General features: G+C 34.9%; 1 protein-coding gene across 1 annotated transcript in view; it reads right to left on the minus strand.

Annotated features, from left to right (window-relative positions):
* Nucleotides 1-245: 245 nt before the first annotated feature.
* The window catches only part of Vps36 (vacuolar protein sorting 36 homolog), a 30260-nt gene continuing 7587 nt past the window's right edge, over nt 246-22918 (minus strand). The window contains exons 2-14 of the mRNA XM_046454158.2: nt 22088-22156; nt 20042-20112; nt 17489-17603; nt 16272-16361; nt 15501-15587; nt 9513-9545; nt 9320-9397; nt 8458-8592; nt 6848-6913; nt 5146-5210; nt 4468-4552; nt 3454-3530; nt 246-3366 (exon numbers count right to left, since the gene is read on the minus strand). Coding sequence (XP_046310114.1) covers nt 3273-3366; nt 3454-3530; nt 4468-4552; nt 5146-5210; nt 6848-6913; nt 8458-8592; nt 9320-9397; nt 9513-9545; nt 15501-15587; nt 16272-16361; nt 17489-17603; nt 20042-20112; nt 22088-22156 — 1065 coding nt within the window. The 3' untranslated portion in view covers nt 246-3272. The remainder of the gene's footprint in view (nt 3367-3453; nt 3531-4467; nt 4553-5145; nt 5211-6847; nt 6914-8457; nt 8593-9319; nt 9398-9512; nt 9546-15500; nt 15588-16271; nt 16362-17488; nt 17604-20041; nt 20113-22087; nt 22157-22918) is intronic.

The following is a 22918-nucleotide window of genomic DNA, read 5'->3' on the forward strand; positions in this document are numbered from 1 at the left end:
GCAAAAAGACACACATTTAGATAGTGTAATTTTTTTTTTTTTTCCTGTGATGCTGAGGATGGAACCCAGGGTCTCACACATGCCATGCAGGTGCTGTATTACTGAGTCATACTTCTAGCCCTAAAATGGTGTATTTATTAATGCTATAAAAGTCTATTGTTGGTATGCAGTTTTTATTATATATTGTACTTACTATATGCATGATATATTCACACCTACATATCACTCCACAGGGATTCAAACTGTAAGATTATAAAGAGAACTTTATTGGCAATTTAAGAGATTTTCAAGGATCATGTTGAGCATGCACTATTTTGTCCTTAGGCGAATTTTCTGTAAAACCTAACCACCTTATAAGCTGTGACTCCATTGAAGATGCTGAGATTGGTGGGCAAAAGAGAACCATTTTAAATATATGAGTTTGAGAGTGATGAAACGATGAATCGACATTCTGATCAGCTTGGTCTGGTGACAGGGAACTAGAGCTAGACATTCACACAAATACACAGGGTCTACACACGATGGGATTCACATCCAGCATTAAGAGGAGGAAAAAAAAAATAGTTCATGACTCATTTCTCATGTTTAAAGATAACTAAAATAGTAAGCACTTGAAGTCATAAATATTTATAAGCAATGCTTAATTATAAAATCTAAAAGAAAAATTCTTAACATACTGGCTTGGTATGACTAAAAGTTTATCATTTTCACGTTTTTCACAAAGTATTTATAAAAGAACACCAAGGTAAGAAAATCAAAATCAAATATTTTAATATTTTGCAATCATTTTACTATATATACATTAATATCAGTCATTTAACCCTGAAAACAACCTTCACTTATACAATGTAAAAAATTTTTCTTGACAGGAAGTGATATTTATTGAATGCTAGAAATACTCCATTACCATAAAGCTACAAAGAGATTCATGCTCCTATGAGCAAAGTTAGGAAAACAAAAATAATTATACCAGTGATAAGCACCAAGGCAGAACTTTTTTGCACTTAGGGCCTGATTGGTTGTATCTAAACATAACCTCTAACAATAAAAGACAAAAATAACACCTCATTTGGCAAAAAATAAAAATACAAATGGAGGTCTGGAAAAAGTGAAAAAATGCCCATTTTTAAAATAAAATAATAAAATCAATTGTACTTATTCTTTAGTTAATGTGACATCTGAAAAGCATATTCATGTCATTTTTCTTTAGATCACTCTCAACAACTCATATTGTTTCATTTTTTTCATCTGTTGTCACATTAAAGTAAATAGTATGTTGAATTATGTCAGCTTGCTGTAATGAATCCCAACTATTAGAACTAGATCCAAAAGCTCCAACAACCTTATCTGCAACTACTCCAACATGTGAAACAGATTATTATTTATCTCTGTTAATTTTTAAGATCCCTAGCCAGACAAGATACTGTGGTTTGTGTGTGTGTACTTATGTATGTACACACAAGTCTGCCAGAGTCATGTGACAGAGTGAGTGCAACCCAGAGGGGAGATGTACAAACAAGTTTACATTATGGTCCAACTAACCCCCTAAAAGACTTGGGTGACCAGACACTATTACTTCCAAAGTAAACCTGAGGCTGAGCAATGAGGTAATTAGGGGATCTGTCACCACAATGAAGAGTCAGTGACAGGTTTGGAAAACAAAGACTAAAGCAGGATGCCTTGGCCACAGCATTCCCATGACACTGGAAAACACCAAGCAGCAACAGACACTTTTCAGGAAGGGATTAGAGGTAGGGAATCCCCTTATCTGTGGCTGAGGACCTCGGCACCTCCCAAGAGGGCATTTGCAGTGGCCTCTACCTCACCTAGTAGGAAAGTCCTGGAGTGTGCACCTGGGCATCCCTCCTCTTGGTGCCAAGGGTTTTCCCCACTCGTACACTATCCCCCCTGGAGAATTGGCTAAAAACAACGCTACTCTTCTGTGTCCAACTCGGTCTCAGAAAGGGGTCTCCTGTCCCGTAGGGGTCCCTGAGTTGGAGGTAATGCTGATACACTGCACACTGTAGAGCAGTAACATATGAAGTCAGCCAGTCTACTTCAAAAGTCAAGCACTCTACAGGCAACATTGGCCAGTTATTGTTGTCTCAATATTAACACCTTTTACCAAGATAGTTTCTTCACACAACTTATAATGTGTAAGGCAAAGAAGAAATACATATTTCTGAAATATGATAGAAATATATAATATTTTTTTTTTAAGTTCAGTGTTAAGATTCCTTAAGGGAGGGAGAAGGAGGCATATTACTTTTCCACTTTCTCTTCCCATCCTTGGCTTCCAGGTAATAGAGCACTAAGGTTCCTGTGAAATTAGCTAAAGGTTCCCACTGCCCTTCCACCCGCAGAACAATTCTAGGGAATTCCTAAGCCATCTACCTCCCAAACTTGTAATCGTAACTCTGGGCATGTCTACACAGCTCTTTAATTCAGTTTCAAAATCCACAGCATTTTTTAAACAAAATGACACAGTTGCATTCTTTAAATGCCAGCCATGAAATCATCACTTAAAAAACAAACAAACAAAACCTATTTAGAATATAAATGTAAGTCAAATAAGATTTTCTTCTTAATTTTTTTTTTTTATCCTGTGCTAGAGCTATGAGCCAGGGCCTCATACATGCTAGGCAAGAGCTCTTCCAGAGCCACACTCCCAGCCCTCTCCTTTTTTATAGGTGTTTTGTTTGGTCTGTCAAAGACATGCCCATGACTGCTTTAAAAAGCCCTTAGGAAGAGCCTCATGGGGCATAGTAAAGTTTGATATTTTGTTCCAATGTTGTCAGGTTCTTAAACTGCACTGTAGCTATGACTTCCTTCAAGAAAACCCCCCAAAATGGGTGCATCAGACACAGAGGAAAACATTCATAATTTAGTGAATTTTAGTCATACCAAATTAATAATCTAACCTATCCAAACATGCAACTTATCTTTTTCCTCCTTCAAGGACTTAAATTCCCTTCTTCACTAAATGGTTACTTTTGGGAATCAAAATCTACTGTATTTCAAGTTAAACTCGGAGGGTTTTGCACAACTATAGCATGATTTTAAATTCATATTGGCATTCATTTTTCTGTATTTTCCTTTATGTATCCTAAATAAGTTTTCAGAACCATAATATTTAGGGAGAGATTAAAAGAGTTTTATATCATTCTGTAAAATTCTAATAAATCTTCAGTTTATCGGGGTTTATCTCATAGCTCAGTGTCACACAATCTCAGATAAAAGTATGGACAAAAAGTATTTCAAATACAAAACCCTTAGCTCTGTGTCATAAATAAATTTGGGTAAAACCGCAAGCCTTCTACTGAGTCATCTCGGCAAAGATGACCCATCTTCTCTGCAAGCAGTAACCTAGGAATAAAAAGAAGAAAACTTTAATTACCTGTCCATTCAGAAACACAAACACAAACTATAAAGAACGGCAAAGGCCTAACTTACCTTTCTTTGGCCAGGAGGACAGACATTCCCACGAGCTTGGCAAACTCCTCTGATGTTAGGGATCCTTTTTCTGAAACCTATCAAAACCACAGAACAGATAAAAAAAAAAAGTTATTAGTTTAGTACACCTCTGTACTAACCTTAGGCAGAACATATAACTGAATATACAGGAAGTAATGTTCTGATTTTTCTAATAAAATCCAAAGAATGTTCACTTAAAATTAAATCTTAATAAGTGCTTAAATCTATAAAAAAGTTATGGACCCAGAACAAATAGAGCAGAAGCTAAAATATCAACATGAAGCCCTTATAACATAACAGAACCAAACACTATACTAAAGCCTAGAAAGAGTTACTGTATATTCTGAAAGGAGCACATAACAAATTTTAATCAAGTTAGAACTATGCGCTCTAGTAAAGGATCCATATATATAGGTTTAGTTTAAAATGTGGCAGAATATCTATAGTCTTGGGGTTTTCATATAGCTTGAACTGAAACATACAATAATTATGAATTATTAAATTACACAGGTTCAGCTTAAAGGCTTAACAACAATAGCATTTCAGATATACTAATGGGTAATTTTGGCAGTTTGGCCAGTTAAAATCCATCTAAACTGTATTCGCTCTTCAAATTTGTTGAAGCAGTTATTTCACAAAACAAATTCTAATGTTTTATAATGCTGTTTATGTAGGTGTTAACTTAAAGAAAAAGTTTAATTTTGTGTAACATTCTAATTAAGAAAGTTAGAACTTCAGTAGAAAAGCCTGAACTTCACTAATTCTAACTCTCCTTACTTCCAAGATTTTAAGAGGGCCAATAAGCTTCCAAAAGCTTTTAATGAATGACTTTGATTACTATGTATTCATTGTGTATAATAAATCATTTTTAATTGAGTCTGTGAATGTTAATTTTTTAATAAAGCTAAATTCAAAAGAAAATCTTGTTCTCAAATCAGTAAACATTTGGGTCTTCATGAGTTTTAATGAATGGAGGAAACTGGTTTCACATACTGTCTCCAGGGCTGCGGCTACCATTTCCTCTTCCTTGTGGGACTGAAGCTCAATTACCATGACGCCACTGTCAAAAACCCGGAGTCTGAAAACCAGATATGTGAGAACAGAGTCAAGAATCATCTGGGATATTCAACTAGTAAGAAGAAGCACACACTTTTTATTTTCTTTTATGCCCAGGAATAAGGACAACGATAATCACACAACATTTAAAATATAATGAATGACCACAAGTAACTATGACAGAACTAAAGTGCTCCTGAATTAACAGGTAATAAGATTACTACATTATTACTAGAATCTACATGCTAAATAAAATATGTCTGACTACCTTTCTATTAACTCCACAGCTAAACACCTGAACTTCTGAATTTCCAGAACGTCAAACACAAACCATCTAAAGGAAAGAGCTGGTTATCCTGAGTTCCTAGGAGGAGCTCACAGTCTTATCTTCTTCCCTCAAATCAACAAGAATCTGGGAGTCCCATTAGGTCACACCCAGTATGATAGGATGAAAACCAGGATGACAGAAGATGCTTGTGGTGCCAGGTGAACTCTAGTCACATATAAGTTCAAGAGGACAACATTTTGCAGCATGGTAAACTTGGTTGAGCTTTTGGTTCTTTCCTGGGCAGAATCATGGTTACAGATGGCAAACTTCTGTGAAGGTTCCTTTACCTGAGTGGTAATTTCAGTGCTTCTAGCATCTTGCATGCATTCACTAAATCTTCTGGTGAGAGCAACTAATGGGGAAAAGAAATCCAGTTTACACTGCAAGTCAATAAGTGTAATGCTATATAATTGTAATGATCACTAAAACATAATAGGAAATTTAAAAATTAGCATTTATCAAGAAAATTATGTAGTTTAATCATTACAAAGCAAAAGGAACTAACAAATGAGCCAAATGCTTCAATTCATTAAAGCAGTGCCTTGCAAAAGAAATACTATATATAACTTTAAAAGTGTAGTAGCAACATGAAAAGTAAAGAAAAAAAAAAAAAGAAATGATACAGTAGCTGGGAATATAGCTTAGGAGTGCCCAAGGTCCTGAGTTCAATCCCCAGCATTGAAAAAAAACCTTTTTTTGAGATGCTGACATTTAACATTTCTTTATTTTGTACTAATCTTTTAACTCTAGTATGTTACAAGCTCACAATCATCACCTGTAGTTGGCTAGTGGCAGCCTTTTGGCTAGTGCAGCTTTAACAGATCACAACCGTTGCAGGGACAAGCACAGCTCTGAATCATACAGGATGGCTCCAGAGGCAGCCCCCTGAGGCCTGGGTGCAAATCCCTGTCAAACCACTGTCTCCAGGTGTGGCCTTGGCCAAGTTATTTAATGTAAGCCTCAATTTCCTCATTCCCAAATTATCCCTAGGATGGGGACAGTAAAGGAGCTACCTCACCGAGTGAGTGGGAGGATAAACGAGGCAACACATACAGAGGGCCTGGCAGGTAGTGAGCACTTGCTGAGGCCACTTATGATGACTGTTCACACATACAACGGAGGCTTAGCTCTGGGCTGGGGTGAGGGCTGCAAAGACATGCGTGAGAATCATCCGCATCAAAGTGACTGTGTTTGGCTGCTGGGACACAAAGGGAACCTGGACAGGACCTTGGAGGCCAAGGATGTGTGGGTGTGACAGGGCAGACAGAGGAGCAAGGTGGCTTTCCCTCTGCACTCTCTAAGGGGCAATCTGTATCTAACTGTCCCCCCCACCCCCCAATTTTATTTATTTATTTATTTTTAATTAATTTTTTTTTCTTTTAAATGACATCACAAACCCAGAAAAATTGCATATCTTTATGTGATACCACGTAATTTTTGGTATGTGTATGCATTGCATAATGTTTAAATCAAGTTAAACATGTTTATCTCCTCAGATATTTATTAATTCTCTGTGGAGAAAACTTTCAAAATCCTTTCTGCTAGGTTCTTTAAACAGACCATACTTATGTCTACAGTTAATATGCGAATAGTACCCCAGAGCTGTTTCCTCCTATCTAACTGTAACTTAGGAACAAATTAACTATTGTAGAGAAAGAGGTTCCTGCACAACCTCATTCTTCACAACAAAAATGCAGAATATTAGAGATGAAACATATCATTCACTCCAAATCCTTATCTTAAGGGTAAGTTGGATCCCAAAGAAGTTATGAAGCTACTCAAGGTCACTCAGCAATCACTGGCAAACCCAGATACAAAATCTACCTCCTAGATCCCAGCATAGTATTATTTTCACCACACTACACTATTTCTCAAAATAGCTTAGATATTCACAACCCTTCCTCAAATTGTATTCACTCTAGGGGAATTTGTATTATATCAAGAAAGTCTATATTTGGCTAAGAGAGTATCTAAATATTCTGTACTTACTTCCATTCCTCGAGCCCGGTTTACTAAACAGTACACCTCTGTGAGTGACATTATTCCGCCTCGTTCCTATTAAGATGAGATTAAAAAAAAAAAAAAAAAGTATTACAATTAGTACCAGTTAGCATTTCTTAGCAGAAATCATGAATTGGAGTGAAATTACAAATCAGGAAAAATTCTTAAGAAGTTTTAAAAAACTAGACTTATACACAGGAGAGCCTATTCAGGTATCAAGAGGCATTTCACCTTCAGTATTTGGACTTTAATGTTGTTATTACTGTTTTAGCATTTACTTACTTGAAAGGAGAGGCACATATAAGTACATTTACATGTGTAAAGTCATTCCACCTATCCTTATCATGTCACTTCATAATCCTTGAAGATTTCATGTCAAATATTTTCGCAAAAAATCTGTAATGTGATCACTATATGAAGCTATTTTTTAAAAACCTTTGTGCCAGTATTACTTTAAAATAAGTTATTACTAAACTGTTTTTAGTATAAGATTAGGATGCACAGAATACTCATGAATATACACTAGTGCAGTGGCAATGATTATTAGGTGAAATAAAGTAATAAATAGGAAACACAGTATTAAATAAGAATACTGTCATTTTGCAGCCCCTAATGAAATGACAGACCAAATAATGACTGTCAGTGGCTGCTGACATGACAAAAAGTCAACCTGTGCCTCCTGAAGTATACAGCACCCTCTATGAAATATTCTTTCCAGAAAAAAAAAGCTCTATTTATAACAGTTAATAGGGAATATGTAAAATGGAAGCCTTATTAAAACTACACAGTCAGCCAAGCAATGAGACATTCTGGACTAAACTTCCAATTTTTCAACAAATACATTTTAGGAGTGGAAGGCAGGGAGAAAGAGAGGGCAATGAAAAAACCCATGGACTTAAAGAGAATGAACCAAAACTTGAGAGGCAAATCAATTAATTATAATGTATTCTGATTTGAAAAAACAAACTATAAGAGAAAATGTAAACACTAACTAGATATTTGATATTAAGGATCATTAGGTGTGAAATGGGATTATAGTTACATTTAAAGATGTCTATCATTACACTTACTGAAATATTTACAGATAAAATGATGTGATATTAGGATCTGCTTTAAAATAACTTTGGAAGTTGGTTTATAGATGAAGCTGGGTGATGGGCACATAGGGGATTCATTATATTACTGATTTTGGCATATGTTTGAAATACTTCTTGATGCAGAGGCTTTAATAAAGTTTTGGTCACCTGAATATTGTTACACTAGATGAATCTGCATTACAGAATTATTAATAGTATAATATACATTATGGACTAGATAAACAGAAACATCTATAGAAAAATATAATACATTTTTAAATTAGAAAAGCATATTAAATAGATTTATAGTTATAGATATATAAAATGCAAATTGAAAGCAATTTAGAGTATTATAAAGACTCATTAATAAGTACACTAGACTAATTTAATATTCCTGAAAAAAAAATAGTATGTTGATTGATAGTAACCACATCATGAAAGGAGTTAGGCTCTTGTTAAGCTTTGTGATATCATGGAAATAATTTAACATAGTTTTTAAAGTATACTTAGGTTTGGTTTTACCTCTAAAGGCACCTGCAATATTCCAGCCAGCTGTTTGGCCAGCTGCATGTGGTACTGTGTTCCTGAGCCGTAGGTTTCTCTGGTAACTGGATTAGCTATTCCCATGCTCAGCAAGTAGGACTTAAACCTGATGGTCTGTAATGAGAGGAGAAAATGCATGAGAAGACGATGTAGAACTCTTTTCTCCACCCCAACATTTGAAATCCTTCCATCAGAAATTCAATTCAGCTCAATTTTCTCTATATACCTATTTCTTCACTATGTTTCTATGCTATGAACTATAAGGCAGTGGATTTCTAGTAGTTCCTTGCAAAAATCTGAATTATTCTCCTTCCTTCTATGTTTTATCTCTCATCCTGTTTATATCATAAGTTTGGTGTGAGAGAGAATTTATATAATGACAATATATTTAATATCAACCAAATGATACAAGTAAAAATTTGGGGAAAATAGGTGTGACCAGATTGTAGACAAATTTAATGAAATACACATCAAATTTAGGGGTGTATGAAATAGCCACTCCTTACATCTTTCATTATGTTTTCTATACTTCAAGAAAAGGCATAGGAACAAACTTGAATCCTACTAGAGTTAACAAAATTTTTATGGTCCACTTTTTCTTTAGCACTTTCACATACCCTCAAGTCCTAAAGGAAATGAAATGTTACTTTAAAAAGTAAACTGGGAATCTGAGGATTGTAGCTCAGTGGTAAGATGACCTTGGGTTCAATCCTCAGGAGAAAGGAAGGAAGGAAAGGGAAGGGAGGAAGAGAGACAGCAAGCAAGCAAACTGGAAAGCCACAAAGACATGGCTGTATTATTGGTGCCACGTGGTTTCTAAGACCTTAAAAGGCATCTTTACCTCATCTTCTGTGATGTCACCCTGCTTCTCTTTAATTTTATTAGCAATTGATTTTGATAACTCCACCATTTCCTTAGCCTGTCAAAAGAAAAGACTAAAAAGAAACAATGTCCCCAAAGTATCTTCTAACAAAATATATTTTCAAAATTGCAGCATAGCTGGTATGAATTTTGGAGGTGTAAATGACATATACCTTGATCATTAGCTTGCTGAGGTCTTCAAAGGCCTGAAATGAGAAATGTAATTTTTACTGGAATCCATCTAAAGAATGAAAATGAATGAAGCATCCTCTATTTTCTTCCCTATAATACAAATTTATGAAATTTCCTTAGAAATATCAATTGTTAATAAAATAATTATATAAGTAATACATCTACCTTTATCTTATAACATCCACTCTACCTAAGAAACCATACATTTTTCAAAATAAAGTGCAACAAAAACTTTTCAGATTTTCAAAAATAATATAATTATTATTGATTAAACAAACAAAAGGTAACATAAATTATAGTCTAAAATATTATTTACTATTACTTGACACAAATCAGATAATCTGTCACTGGTTTTCTTGATAGGAGGTCAAGAATCAAGGGCCTTGTAAAGCTTTCCTGGTTGAAAATGGCATTGAACAGCTGCATGAATACCCTTTTGGGCTCAGGTATTTGGGCTGCAATAATAGGTATGATTTAACTGAAGCAGCCTCAGCCTGCCATTACTAAATGTTTATACTTGTAGCTTTGGATATGGTGGATATCACAAAAAGTATTCCAAAGCCACCAAATATATCTGAATAAAATCTACCAGTTGTTTCATTTACTACAGCAAAAATACTCTTCAAACTTCATCAAACATGTTTCCAATAAATTATTTCAAGTTACTGAAAATATCCTGCCAGTGCAGAATTTATCTAATTGACGTGTACAGTTGTTATATTTTTAAAAGCTATCAAGCAACTTGTCATTAATTGAAAAATTGGTCCAGAGTGACTGGATATATATAATAGTGGCTCTGATCAGCTTATGCCCATCTGCAGAAAAGTATCCTCCATCTGCAAAAGAATTTTGCTAAAAGAATAGAGTGTTGTATAAGATTCTGATGGCCAGCACCAAGGTTAATACTGAAAACAAAGGGTAATGTGCACACACCTAACAGGAATTTCCTCAGATAAACAAAAGGCTTAAACACTGAATTCTTATCAGCAACAGCCAGCAAATGCAGGAAACCTTCTGTGGGAAGCTCTGGGCACTAGCTCTGAAGCTAAGTCAATCTAACATTTAAATGGGGGCAAATCACACACCAACTGAGTTTTCAACAATAAAGCAGGCATTTTACACACTTAGATTTTTAAGTATATAAAATGTTAATAAATTTCTTATACTTGTGTAAAGGAAACTAATAGCATAAAATCTGAATTGAAATCACTTTATTGTATTGTATTTTCATAGAAAAAACATACTAAAATGGTGAGACACACGGAGTACATACATTTGCCTCTACTGTTTATAAATGATCAATAAAAAATATTTTAGTTTCTTATAAGAGTTTTTTAAAAAATATTTTAATATAAAACATAAATAAAAGCTTTTTTACTTCTATTTCTGTTATTATTCTGAAATTTGGAATTACCAACTATCAAAAACAAGGGATGATAAAGCCATTATAATACACAGTAAAGCAAGATGAATGCACATACCCAATTCTATTACTTTGTCGGTTTACCAATCTTTCTTTCCGTCTACTGTACCTATAACCAAATTTCTGCTCCAATTTTGAGAAAAACTGTATCTATTTAAAAACGATGGGTACCCTCTTAAGCTGACTTATAGCTCCTTCTTATCGGCTTTTAGTCATTACCTTAGTTATTAGTTTCAGTAACTCAATATATTCTTGAATTTTCAGTATCAATATCCTTGATTCTGCACCTTTGAGTAGTATTCCATTCCCTCAACCTGGATTCCTCTATTCCCTGCTGCTCACTGTTAGCACCTCCTTGTCTTTTAGGACTTTAACCCTATATTCCTGCTATTAACAAGCCTTCCTTGACCCCAAGGGAAATTAGAAGTCAACTGGTGTCCCTGCTGCAGCCTGTTTTCTCTGCACAAGGCCTCTCTCACTGTCGATGTTTGTCTGGCCCTTGGCCCATGCCTGGAGCACCACCACAGTGCCCACAGCAGAGCAGAAAGCAAGAACCATCTGCTAAACCAACCCATGGTCTGCATGACAAGGCACAATGCTTGTGGAGAATCCTTTGAGCTTGTGACTCCATGAAAATTAGACTGAACTGGAATAACTTATGCATAAATTAAGAAAAACTTTAGGGACTGGGACTTAGCTCAGTGGTAGAGCATTTGCCTAGCATGTGTGGGGCACTGGGTTTGGTCCTCAGCACCACATAAAAAAATAAAATAAAGGCATTTGTGTCCACCTACAACTAAAAAATAAATATTTTTAAAAAAGAAAAACTTTATTTTGAACATAACACCAAGTGAGCATGGCAGAAAAAAGAATATTAATAATGCAAAGTAGTTCACTGTTCCATGCCATCTCCTTACATATTAACACAGAAGATGACAGTGAGTGTGACAGAAGAGCATCGTACCAGAGAACAGTGATGCTCTGAGGCCCTGTGGCACTGTGCCCTTGCCTACGAGGCAGGAGACCATGGCACTCATCCCCCTTGCTCCAGATCTAGCCACTTATTCTTATTTCGTCTCTGAATAATAAAAACTCTTCTAATGTTAAATGTTAAATGTCAGAATTTTATGGGAATAGAGGATCCTGAAGAGATTTAAGCTGGGGCAGCATAGTTAGTGAATCTCTCTAAATTCCAACATAAAGTCAGACAGGCAACTACTACCTAAAACCAGAGACCACCAGGCATAGTGGCACATGCCTATAATCCTACTGACATAGAAGGCTGAGGCAGAAAGATGGCAATTTCAAGGCCAGCCTCAGCAACTTAGCAAGACTGTCTCAAAATAAAATAAAAAGGGCTGGGATAAAGCTCAGTGGTAGAGTACCTGTGGGTTCAATCCCCAGTATCACAAAACAAGCAAACAAAACCAAGAGCCCACAGGCAATATATACTACAAAGCTAAATGCCATAATATTGGCATAACCCCAGAGGAACATGCAGGTAATAGAGAGTGACAAGATCTGCATGATGTTGGCACTAGGCAGGAAAGAGAAAAGGGAAGCACATAAAAATAAATAAAAGAAAGGTATTGTGTCGGTCTATAATAAATTAATAAAAGCTGATATGAGCTATGAAAGGACAATAAATCAGAAATTAGGTGAAGAGGTTCAGGAAAGGATTAAACATGAAAAATCATTTTGAAATAAAGCCTACCACTAAACAACACACAAGAATGAATAAAAACAACAGATAACAATTTAAGAGACATGTTTAAAAAAGGAAAATTTTCTAAATCAAAGTAAAATAAAGAAAGAGATAAAAGGCATTTGAAAGATAATCAAAAACAGTTCAAAATGGCAATGACGTTGCAATACAGAGCTAATCGAGTTTCAGAAGGGAAAAACATCCGGGCAATCTCTAAAATTAAACAGAAAAACTTCTTGAAATTAAAAAAGTTTCTGAAACTACATACTGAAAAAGCACATTGTATACCTGAGAATAATAATCCAGAATAGCAGTCACATTTTATTATTAGGTTTAATAATAAGGAAAAAAAGAAATCTTTTAGGAAATTTAGTCTATTTAGGAAAAATAATAAATGACTCCCTTTTTAAATATTTTTTTAGTTGTTGATGGACCTTTATTTTATTCATTTATTTATATGCAGTACTCAGAATTAAACCCAGTGCCTCACACATGTGAGGTAAGCGTTCTACCACTGAGCCACAACCCCAGACACAGAAATGACTCTTAAAGGAAAAAAAGTTAATTATCTTCATTCTTTGTTTTTTAAATTTTTAAGGTGTTAATGGATCTTTATTTTATTCATTTATTTATATGTGGTGCTGAGAATTGAACCTAATGCCTTGCACATGCTAGGCAAGCGTTCTACCCACTGAGCCACAACCCCAGCCCCATCCTCACTCTTTGACAGTAACACTTATGCCAGACAAAAAAGGTGAAGGGAACATACTAAAGGCACTAAAGGAAAAGAAAATGTGGTCAAGGATTTTAAATTGAGCAAAAGTGGCTGTCAAGTGTAAGGAACACAGGCATACCAGATACAAAGAATACTGTGCCCACGAGCACTTCCTGTAAAATCTACTAGAAAATGATCTGGGATAACCAAAATGACCAGTGGTAGTTGTCATAAGGACTGTCGGTATTAAATATTCTCCTGAAAGTGAGACTAAATGGGAGCTGGGGATGAGGGAGAAGGATGTGTGCAGGGGCTGAATGCTTAGATGATATGGATGGAGCACCCCTATTTTTAATGGAAAAAGAATGGGGAGAACACATATAAAAATACTATTTTTTTTGCTATTTTAGTAATTATTTGGCAGTGTTGCCCTGAATTTGAATTGAAAGAACTGGTACAATCTCATGAGGCCCTTCATAAACAACAAAATCTTAGCTCTGTCTATTGAAAAGGCTGAAAAATAAATATCAACTCAATAGCTGTGGACACAGATTGTGATTTTCAAATATTATTTATCATTAAAAATAAAATAAAATAAACAGTTCCTCAGTTAAATGTTGATTTGAGATCTACAGCAGGAAAGGTATAAGATGGCCCTGGAACTTCTGTTATATCATATATCAAGGAAACTACCAAAGTCCACCAGGTCATGTCAAAAGCACTTAGGAGCCAACCTGAAGAGGCTCCTACTTGCCAAAGATAGAATGATCTGAGCTTCAAATAGAATAAATAATTGCCATTGAGTGAACCCCATCAATACATTAAAATTCATGGTGACATTTAAAAAAAAAAAAAAACCTACTCAGCTTCAAAGGATGATAAGGAACTAACTTATTCTGTTGATAATAAAGGAAAAAAAAAACAATTATCTTGCCTTTCCTTTATGAACTATGTCAGTGGAAAACCAAATTGCAGTTGAAGGGAAGTAGCTCTCTAAATAAAAAATATTCTAACTAATAGGTATGAAAAATAAATAGAATACCACCATTTGTAATCATCCATGAACTAAGAAATATTGAACCTTAACAGCTACTAATATAACAACAACAACAAAAAAAAATTAAGATATGCCTCCTGATGAAAGAACACAGTATCGCCTCTCATCTTGCCAAAGACTGAACATGAGTGTTGGATTTACCTGCTCATTTGCAGGAAATAAAAATACAATTTGCATGGCTAAAGAACACCCAAAACTTTATCATAAATAAGTATTCAGCAAAACTATACCATGGGCATTTAATAGATCAAATGTCCTAATTCCTCAACAATAATATATATTTTCAATTAGCAATCCCAGAATAGGTATTCAAAAATTATTTGCTTTGGGTAATGCAATGGAGCAACCAATCATGGACTGAAATCTCCAAAACTGTAAGCCAAATAAACCTTTCTTCTTGTAAATTGATTGCTTCAGGTATCTTGTTAGTATAACAAAAAGCTGACTAACAAGATCATGATGTGTTTAGATATATTAATTACAGAATCTAATCATAACTGGCTTTCTTAACCAGAGTTCTTTCCCCTTTACTTGAATTTCCTCTTTTATGATGAGGTTTTAAAGCATCATAATATATATAGACAGTATTATCTCTGAGTATAAGTGATAGGCTGATTGGAGCCATTCTTATTGTCTAGTGTCTCATCTTTAATTGGTCATCAGTATAAAACTGTGTGGTGGCTAGCCGGGAACAGTGGCCATACAACAGCATTTTTCTCTCAACTAAGTTAATCAAACTTCCAAAATAATTATACTGAGAACCTTGAACTCATTAGGAATATCCTCTAATCAATTATATGTTTAAAATTTGCATATAACATTCTATGATGTTCCCTAACAGAAAACAAAATTGGGTTTCTTTTTTATTTTTAGAAAAAGCTTTTAAAATGTGTTTAGGTTAACTTAATGCCAACCTGAGGTAAACCCATTACAGGAAAGAGGAAACTGCAGAGTTGCATGCAATTTAAATATTATTCATATTACAAAATGGAATTAGTCACAGCTGTATCCAAAAGAATAAACACAAATAGCTGAAAAAGATGACTGACTGGAACTTATTAAGAGTTACCTCAGAAATATTTTTGTCAGTTTCTTTTCTTTTTTCTTCCAGTTTCCTTTCAATACCTACAATTCCTACAGCTCTTACTCTTCCTGGCTGGAAAAAAAAAGAAAATACAGAACATAAAACATACTAAATGGGAAGGAAACAAAATTTTTTGTGAACCACATTGTGTTTTCAATGGCGGGAAAGGACCACAAAGAACCAAAGAAAAACAACATACAATTACATCTAGCTTCCTTTCAAAACATTTTTATGTTTCTGACTGTACATAATGTCTTTGAATCAGTAAAGAAAAAGCAAATATACAAAAAATGACCATTTTATTCTGTATTTAAATAAAAATTAAATTTCCTATTCATGTTTGTTCTTCGGCAAGCTAAGTCAAATGTTTAAAAGGGTCTCAAATGTATAAAAAATTATAGCTAATTTTTTTGATACTTGACAGTTATACAAACTACTTCATACATTTGATAGCCTGTTCATAGTTTGTGATTTAGACTAAATGCTATAAAAATTAATTTTTTTACCCAAATAACACTATTTTGTTTTGGCAAGTTCTATGGTTACAGAGTATTTTTTTTTTTTTCAATCCTGAGGATTGGATCCAGGGCCTTGCACATGCTAGGTAAGCATTCTACCATTGAGCTACATTCCCAGCCTTTTTAAAAATTTTTGTTTTGAGACAGGATCTCGATAAGTTGCCCGGGCTGGACAATCTTAATGAAGATGCAAGAACAGAGTTGAAAATACTGGATTAATATATAGTTTAAAAAATACCTGGGGTCCTCTATTTGTTTGTATTGACTGAGACACTGGCATGTTCTCCCATCTTCTTTGTGTCATTTCCTCTGATAAACGCCTGTAAAACTGTTATGTACAGACATATACTTTAAGTGAGTGAGTAAAGTTGTGGCATCCTTGGACAAATTAGTAAAAAAGTCTGTTGTTCAGCCTTGTACAACAAGCCTAGAATTCTCAGAGACATCAAAGGAAATCAAAGGAAGTTCTTTTCTTGGCTCAACTTCAGAAAACACAAAGGAAAAAAAAAAAAAGGAACTGACCTTCTATATAAAGCGAACTACTTTCAACAAAGAGATGAGTGACAATGAAACAAATCAGACTTACTTTAAACAATACTGCATATATAGATTATTTTCAATCTAGAGTGAAAGAAACACAGAGCCAGGAAAAATACACAACCCTTTTTCCATGAAGGATACAGAGAATAATTTGTCTAATTAAAATGTGAAGCCAAAAATTAGGGACAAAACATGGTCACTAAATTGAGACATGCTCACTATGGTGAGACTGGACTTCAGTCATTCACTTATATTTGCTTAGTGACTACTGTATGTGGAACACTGGGTAAAGTGCTGCTGAAAAGAAAAAAATATATATATTCATGAGGAGATAAACATACCTGCAAATAAACACCTGTACAATAATTTATTAATCAGAATACATAGACTCTATACTGTAGCATAAGTACTTAAGTGATTAGATTTGTGTGGAGCCTGCTTTAAGGCTGGTGAGCTTTCAGATATTACCTCAGTTTAACATTTCCCTGCACAAGACACTGTTTTCCCTCCCCTCTCCTTTCTCTCTCTTCTGCCCTCACTCTTTCTGGTATAGGAGATCAAGCCCATGGTCTTGCACACACTAGTTAATCACTCCACCACTGAGCTACACCCCCAGCCCCCATACTCTTTAATCAAACTACACCACTGAAAACTTTACTAGTAGCCAAGTAGCATGACTTAGCATATTTACAGCCTCAGCTCCCTCCTGTGACCACACCTTCATGCTTTCTGTTCCCATTAAAACCTAAACTCATATTCTCTACTGTCGATAAGGCTTAAGATGTAAAAAGATTTTACTGTAAAAATATGGGAGAAACCTGTTATATTGCCTTCCATTATATTAAACCCCACACACCCACACACACCCACCCACACACACTTTTCTAGTCCAATTTTATTGATATGGAAGCTTACCTCAATCTGGCCATGCTCTTTGAAGGAGAGTTTGATATAGGAGTTTTTACTACTCTGGAATGGGCCAGGTTCTTTGGTAGGAGGAGCTGGGTGCAGATGAACCACTATTTTGGCACTGAAGAAAGAGCAAATGTAACATATTTAACTACCTTTAAAAATAAAAAGACTAATTCCATTTTCATAACTTTTAATATATTTCCAAATCACTCTTAAATTCATGTGGAAACAAAGAATATCCCGAAAGATATCCTTTTAAAGTTCCTAGTAATTCATTATCAATGAAACTTTTCCTTGATACCAAAAAATTATAAGCAGTTATTTAAAACTTATAAACTATAAACCAAAAAGTTTCAAGTTACAGCTGTACAGATTAAAGAAAAGTATAGTTTTGAAAAAATAAGTTCAAAATAAATTTTCAAATTTTTGAGTAGTTTTGACTAAGGTTTTCCATGCACATGGTCATCATAGGGTGCCTATAATTTCTGCCAAAGCATATTACCTTACTCATTTGAAAACAAAATATGAAAACTTATCTGTAAAACTGGCCAGCTGATATTTTATTAAAACTCCATCCAAAACTAACATTTTACAGTGTCATCTGTTGGAAAATGCCACTCGATGAGCAGCATGATCTAGAAAGATCCAACAGTAAAACAGAAACTACTATTATCTTTATTACAACATTACTTTCTATGCTTTTAAAAATACCACCATATTTGTTCAGCTTTATAAGTCTGTTTTCCTCCCAATTTTCAACCTTCTCAATATACAACCCATAAAGATGAACAAAACTTAAAAAAACATATAGTCAAAATGTCCTGGAAACCTAGCTAAGAGCCCTTTAGGATCATGTTCTAGATGTGCCTATTACTCCATTTAACATTTCTTTGTGTGGCCCATATGGTTGCCTAAATATCACCGTAAAATTTAAATAACATGAGTTGGGCCTCCTCAGACTAACACAAGCTTTGTAAGTGAACTGGGGCCAGCCTCATGAGATTCTTTTCCTCTTCCTTTGTGGTGAATGTCTTTAAAGATAGGCGAGGCCAGCAAATAAACTATGTGAGCAGAATCACTGGACCACATGGAATAAGCCATCAACTAAAGCAACAAAACTATGACAATCATGATAAAGTGACTGAGCAAGAGCATTTCACACTCTTATTCAAAACCCTTGGCCCTGTTATCAGATTCTGTCAAAGGAAACCCAACAAAAGCTGTAAGATTATGATACAAAATAAAGTTTAAAAATTCCAAAATGTGCATAAAATACCCAAGTCAATTTTTCATATCTTTTTATTGAGTCATTCTATTATCACATTTCATCAAATTTAAAACCTATGAAATGAAAAAAGAATCCCAATTTCAGATGCTAAAGTTAGGGGCTGGTATACAGCTCTATGGTAGAGCACTTGCCTAACTAAGGCCCTGATTTTAAAAAAAACTGAAATATATATGTGTTTATATCAATGTAATATTCTAATTATTTGAGAAGAGGGACTGGGAACTACAGGGGGATATCTGAGAAAAGTTAACATAGCATGTAACTGAATTCCTTCCTCCTCAATGGAGATATTTTTTAAAATAAGACACTATTGTGAAAGTAAGTATTCTAAATATTTTTATTACATAGTTTAGATTACCCTGGAACACAGCAGAGGAAAGATCAAATGATCTGGAATATCCCTACGATTTTACTTTCTATAATGTAATAAGATTGAAAAACATGCAAAGGAGGAAATACAAATTACAGAAACAATCTACTCTAAAAATCTATGGCTTACTTTTTTCAAAATGTTGGTTTGTTTCTTTAATGTCAAATAATCTTCTTTAGTAGCCATATCATTATTGTTTAAGGCATACACTACATTTCCAGTGAAGTTCAACATTGTTTTAACATCTATCGAAAAGTCTAATTATGCTAAGCCTAAAGAGGGACCAAGATAGAAAACACTATCCTATGCCAAGAACATTTGTTCATAAATATCCTGAATCATATGCACTTAAGATGTAAAGTCAAGATTTTGAGAATGCTTGAATAAATAAGAACATCTGAACCTATATTTCACACCAGAGTGGCCACATCTCCTAGTCTGCCTGGGAAGGTTCCATTATTATGCTATTGCCCTAATTGTTAAATGCACCTCCTCCTACTGCTCAAATGTTCTGTTTTGCAAAATAGCTATTATGATGCTCTATTTAATTCTGATACCTGAACAACTTGAACCTGAAAAATAAATTTAATGATCAGCTAGAAATAGTACCAAAGTCAATAATTTTTCTCATAGGTCATTTCTGATAGGTCATTTCTGATTTCAAGTACTGAATGACAGGCACAGACGTGAAAGCCAAGTGTCTGTGGAAATGCACACAATGCTAGCAGGGCCACATTTATTTATTATGAACCAAGAATATCATAGCAAACCTTAGTACTTAATTTTTACTTAAAGAATTGGTCTAAGGGGGGAAAATAACCTTCTTTGGGGGCTTCCTGACTAACAGTAGGAGAGGAAGAATTTTTTATGAATAAAGGCTATAACATGTAGACCTCACCTCTTCCCAATTCCAGCTGCCTGTTCCTCAATGAATACAATGTGGGACAGAGGAATGGCCATGCAGCACTCCTAGGAGGAAATCAGCAGAAACAAGATCCATAATACTAGTCAGCAACCCTTGTTTTATAACATCAGTGCCCTATATTTCTAAGGGATTTAATAATTTTAAAAATGTTGCTTTACTTCTTAAATAAACTTAAGGAAGGATTAAATGAAAATGATACTGTGGTGGCATATTACTGTTTAGGCAAACCTAAGAGGTACAAAAGCAGCCATAACTATACCTTTGTTTTCACAGTGGGGATAGTTTCTTAAAGTAACTTATATGAAAACTTTTATATTTAATTTTTCTTATATAGAAAAGAAAAAATAGACAAAACAATTTCAAGGAGTGCATTATATGGATGATTTTTCTTCTTTATAACTTCCCATTCTTTACTCATACACACACACACACACACACACACACACACACTAAAACAAAATATTTATGTAACCTCCTTTTATTAGTACATATAATTTTAAAATTATTATTCAATGCCAGGTTTAGTCACACACACCTATAGACCCAGCTATAGGGAGGCTGAGCCAGGAGGATTGCTTGAGTCCAAGAGTTTGAGGCCAGCCTGGGCAACAGTAAGACCTTGTTTGAAAAATAAATAAAGTGAGCTGGGGGATGTGGCTTAGTGGTATAACACTGGCCTAGTGTGCATGAGATTCTGGGCTGGATTCCCAGTGCTGCAATAAACTGATTGATTGATTGATTGATTGATTAAAAATTATTTTACCTGACTGGTATATAATCGGTCTAAGGATTTCTCCAAATTGGCCTCTTTACATCATGATCAAAAAAATTATACTGATTCATTAATTTATCAAACATGGGTAAATGACTCCCACCTTCCCCTAAAAACATTGATTTCCTGAATATATAATTATTTTAAAAGAATTAGACAACTTTAGCCATTTATAGAATACATTATCAATGTGGGCAAAAACTGGTTCTTGAAGGCAAAAAAAGTCAGATATTGTAATGGTTAGTGGCCTTTCAAAGAGTACAGTATAGAATGTGAGGGTGATCTGGCTGCAACATCTGCCTCCCCACTGATCACCAGGGTTGATTCAGCTGATCTGAATGGCTAGGCGGGTGTCTCCTTCCTCCCTCATCGCTCCACATGCATCCCTCCCGAAGCTTCATGATAGAGGAGCTTCCCCAGTAGAGGAGGGCCATTCTTCCATCAAGGTATAGGGGTAGCTGCACTCCCCTGTAAGAACCTCCAAACAAGCTCTCAAAGAGTACAGTATATAGTTTATCTGTAGTATTACAATTTCATGGGTGCTGGGGTATAGCTCAGGGGTTGAGGATGTGCTGAGCATTTGTGAGGCCCTGAGTTCATCCCCAGCAAAATAAATAAATGAATTAATTAGTTAGTTAATTCATTGTGAGTAACTGGTCAGGAAAATGAAAACAGATGAGATAGCTTATTTCACTGACAATGCTGAAATTATTATGTCAGATATTTACTTTCAAGTTAAAGATCTTTGCAATGAAGATATCAGCTCTATATAACTTACTCTCCCTTCTTAGAGATTATAAAAATGAGGTTGGGAGGAGTTCCTCTCTTTCAGAATGACAAGGAGGCAGTCCTCAGTGTCCAGGTGAAGCACATGACAGTCTCACCTCCTGACTCTCAGCAACAACCCGGGAGAACAGGTTGTTTGGGGGACAGTTGAAGTCTTTCTTAAGGATCCTTCACAACTGAGAGAAGAACTCCCCTGCTAAATACTGAACACACGGCCTGACTGTTGCTTAGAAACAGGAATCGCCATGGTTCTCCTTTCAGTAACTACACAGGGTTTTCCCAAATTGAATGAGAGAAAACACCCTCAACTCCACTCTCTGTACACCATTCAAAGAGAACATGTGGACACACTCTTCTGATGTTCTAAAAAGGAAAGTGTGTGACAAGGGGGAAAGACAAAAAAGAAGCGAAAAACTTGAGTGATTTAAAACCTAGAAGAGATGCTAAAGGTTGTATCTTACATGATTTTTCTGATCTCTCCAAATCAGTCGGTGTGTACTAAGGAGGAGGGTCCCAGCATCAAATTTTATCTAGAAAGATAAGACCATCATCACAAAAGATTAATAATGTCACTCAATGTCCAGATTTTTTCTCTTTAATCATAAAATATGAGTTAAATCATGAACATTTTCAAATTAGTTTTATCACAAATTAAAAAGAAGCAACACTATACACATTTCATAAATAAAAACTATAAACACAGCCATGATATAATTAGGGGAAAACTGGAAATAATTGAGATGTATAATAATAGACGAGTGGTAAAAAAAGTGTGCCACATCCATTCAACCACATTGATACTATGGAATCCATGCAGAGGTTAAATGAATGACAATGTAGAATCATTATGGCTATCATGGAATTTAAGAGAATTGGTGAGGAAAAAGCAATTTGCAGCATATAACATATAATGTAATCCTCAAAAGACATGTTTGTAATACACACACACACACACATCTACACATAAGTAACAGAAAAAGTTCTAAAAGGAATACACAGTAAAATGTTAATAATGGATTTTTTCAAGAAAAGGGTGAGGGGAATAAGAGGAAGAGAAGCAAAGGACCTTTTAAAGACTGACTGAATTTGCTGGGCATGGTGGCACACACCTATAATTGTGACACAGAAGGTTTAGGCAGGAGGAATAAGTTTGAGGCCAGCCTCAGCAACTTATCCAGGCCCTAAGCAACTTAGTGAGATCCCACTCCCCACTCTCCAAAAAAAAAAAAAAAAGACTGCATATTTTTACAATGAGACTGAGTTCATGTATAATACTTTTATAACTGTTTGAT

This window comes from Marmota monax, unplaced genomic scaffold, assembly GCF_021218885.2.
Source record: "Marmota monax isolate L192 unplaced genomic scaffold, Marmota_monax_Labrador192_F-V1.1 WCK01_AAM20220418_F8-fsc00011, whole genome shotgun sequence".
Taxonomy (NCBI): domain Eukaryota; kingdom Metazoa; phylum Chordata; class Mammalia; order Rodentia; family Sciuridae; genus Marmota; species Marmota monax.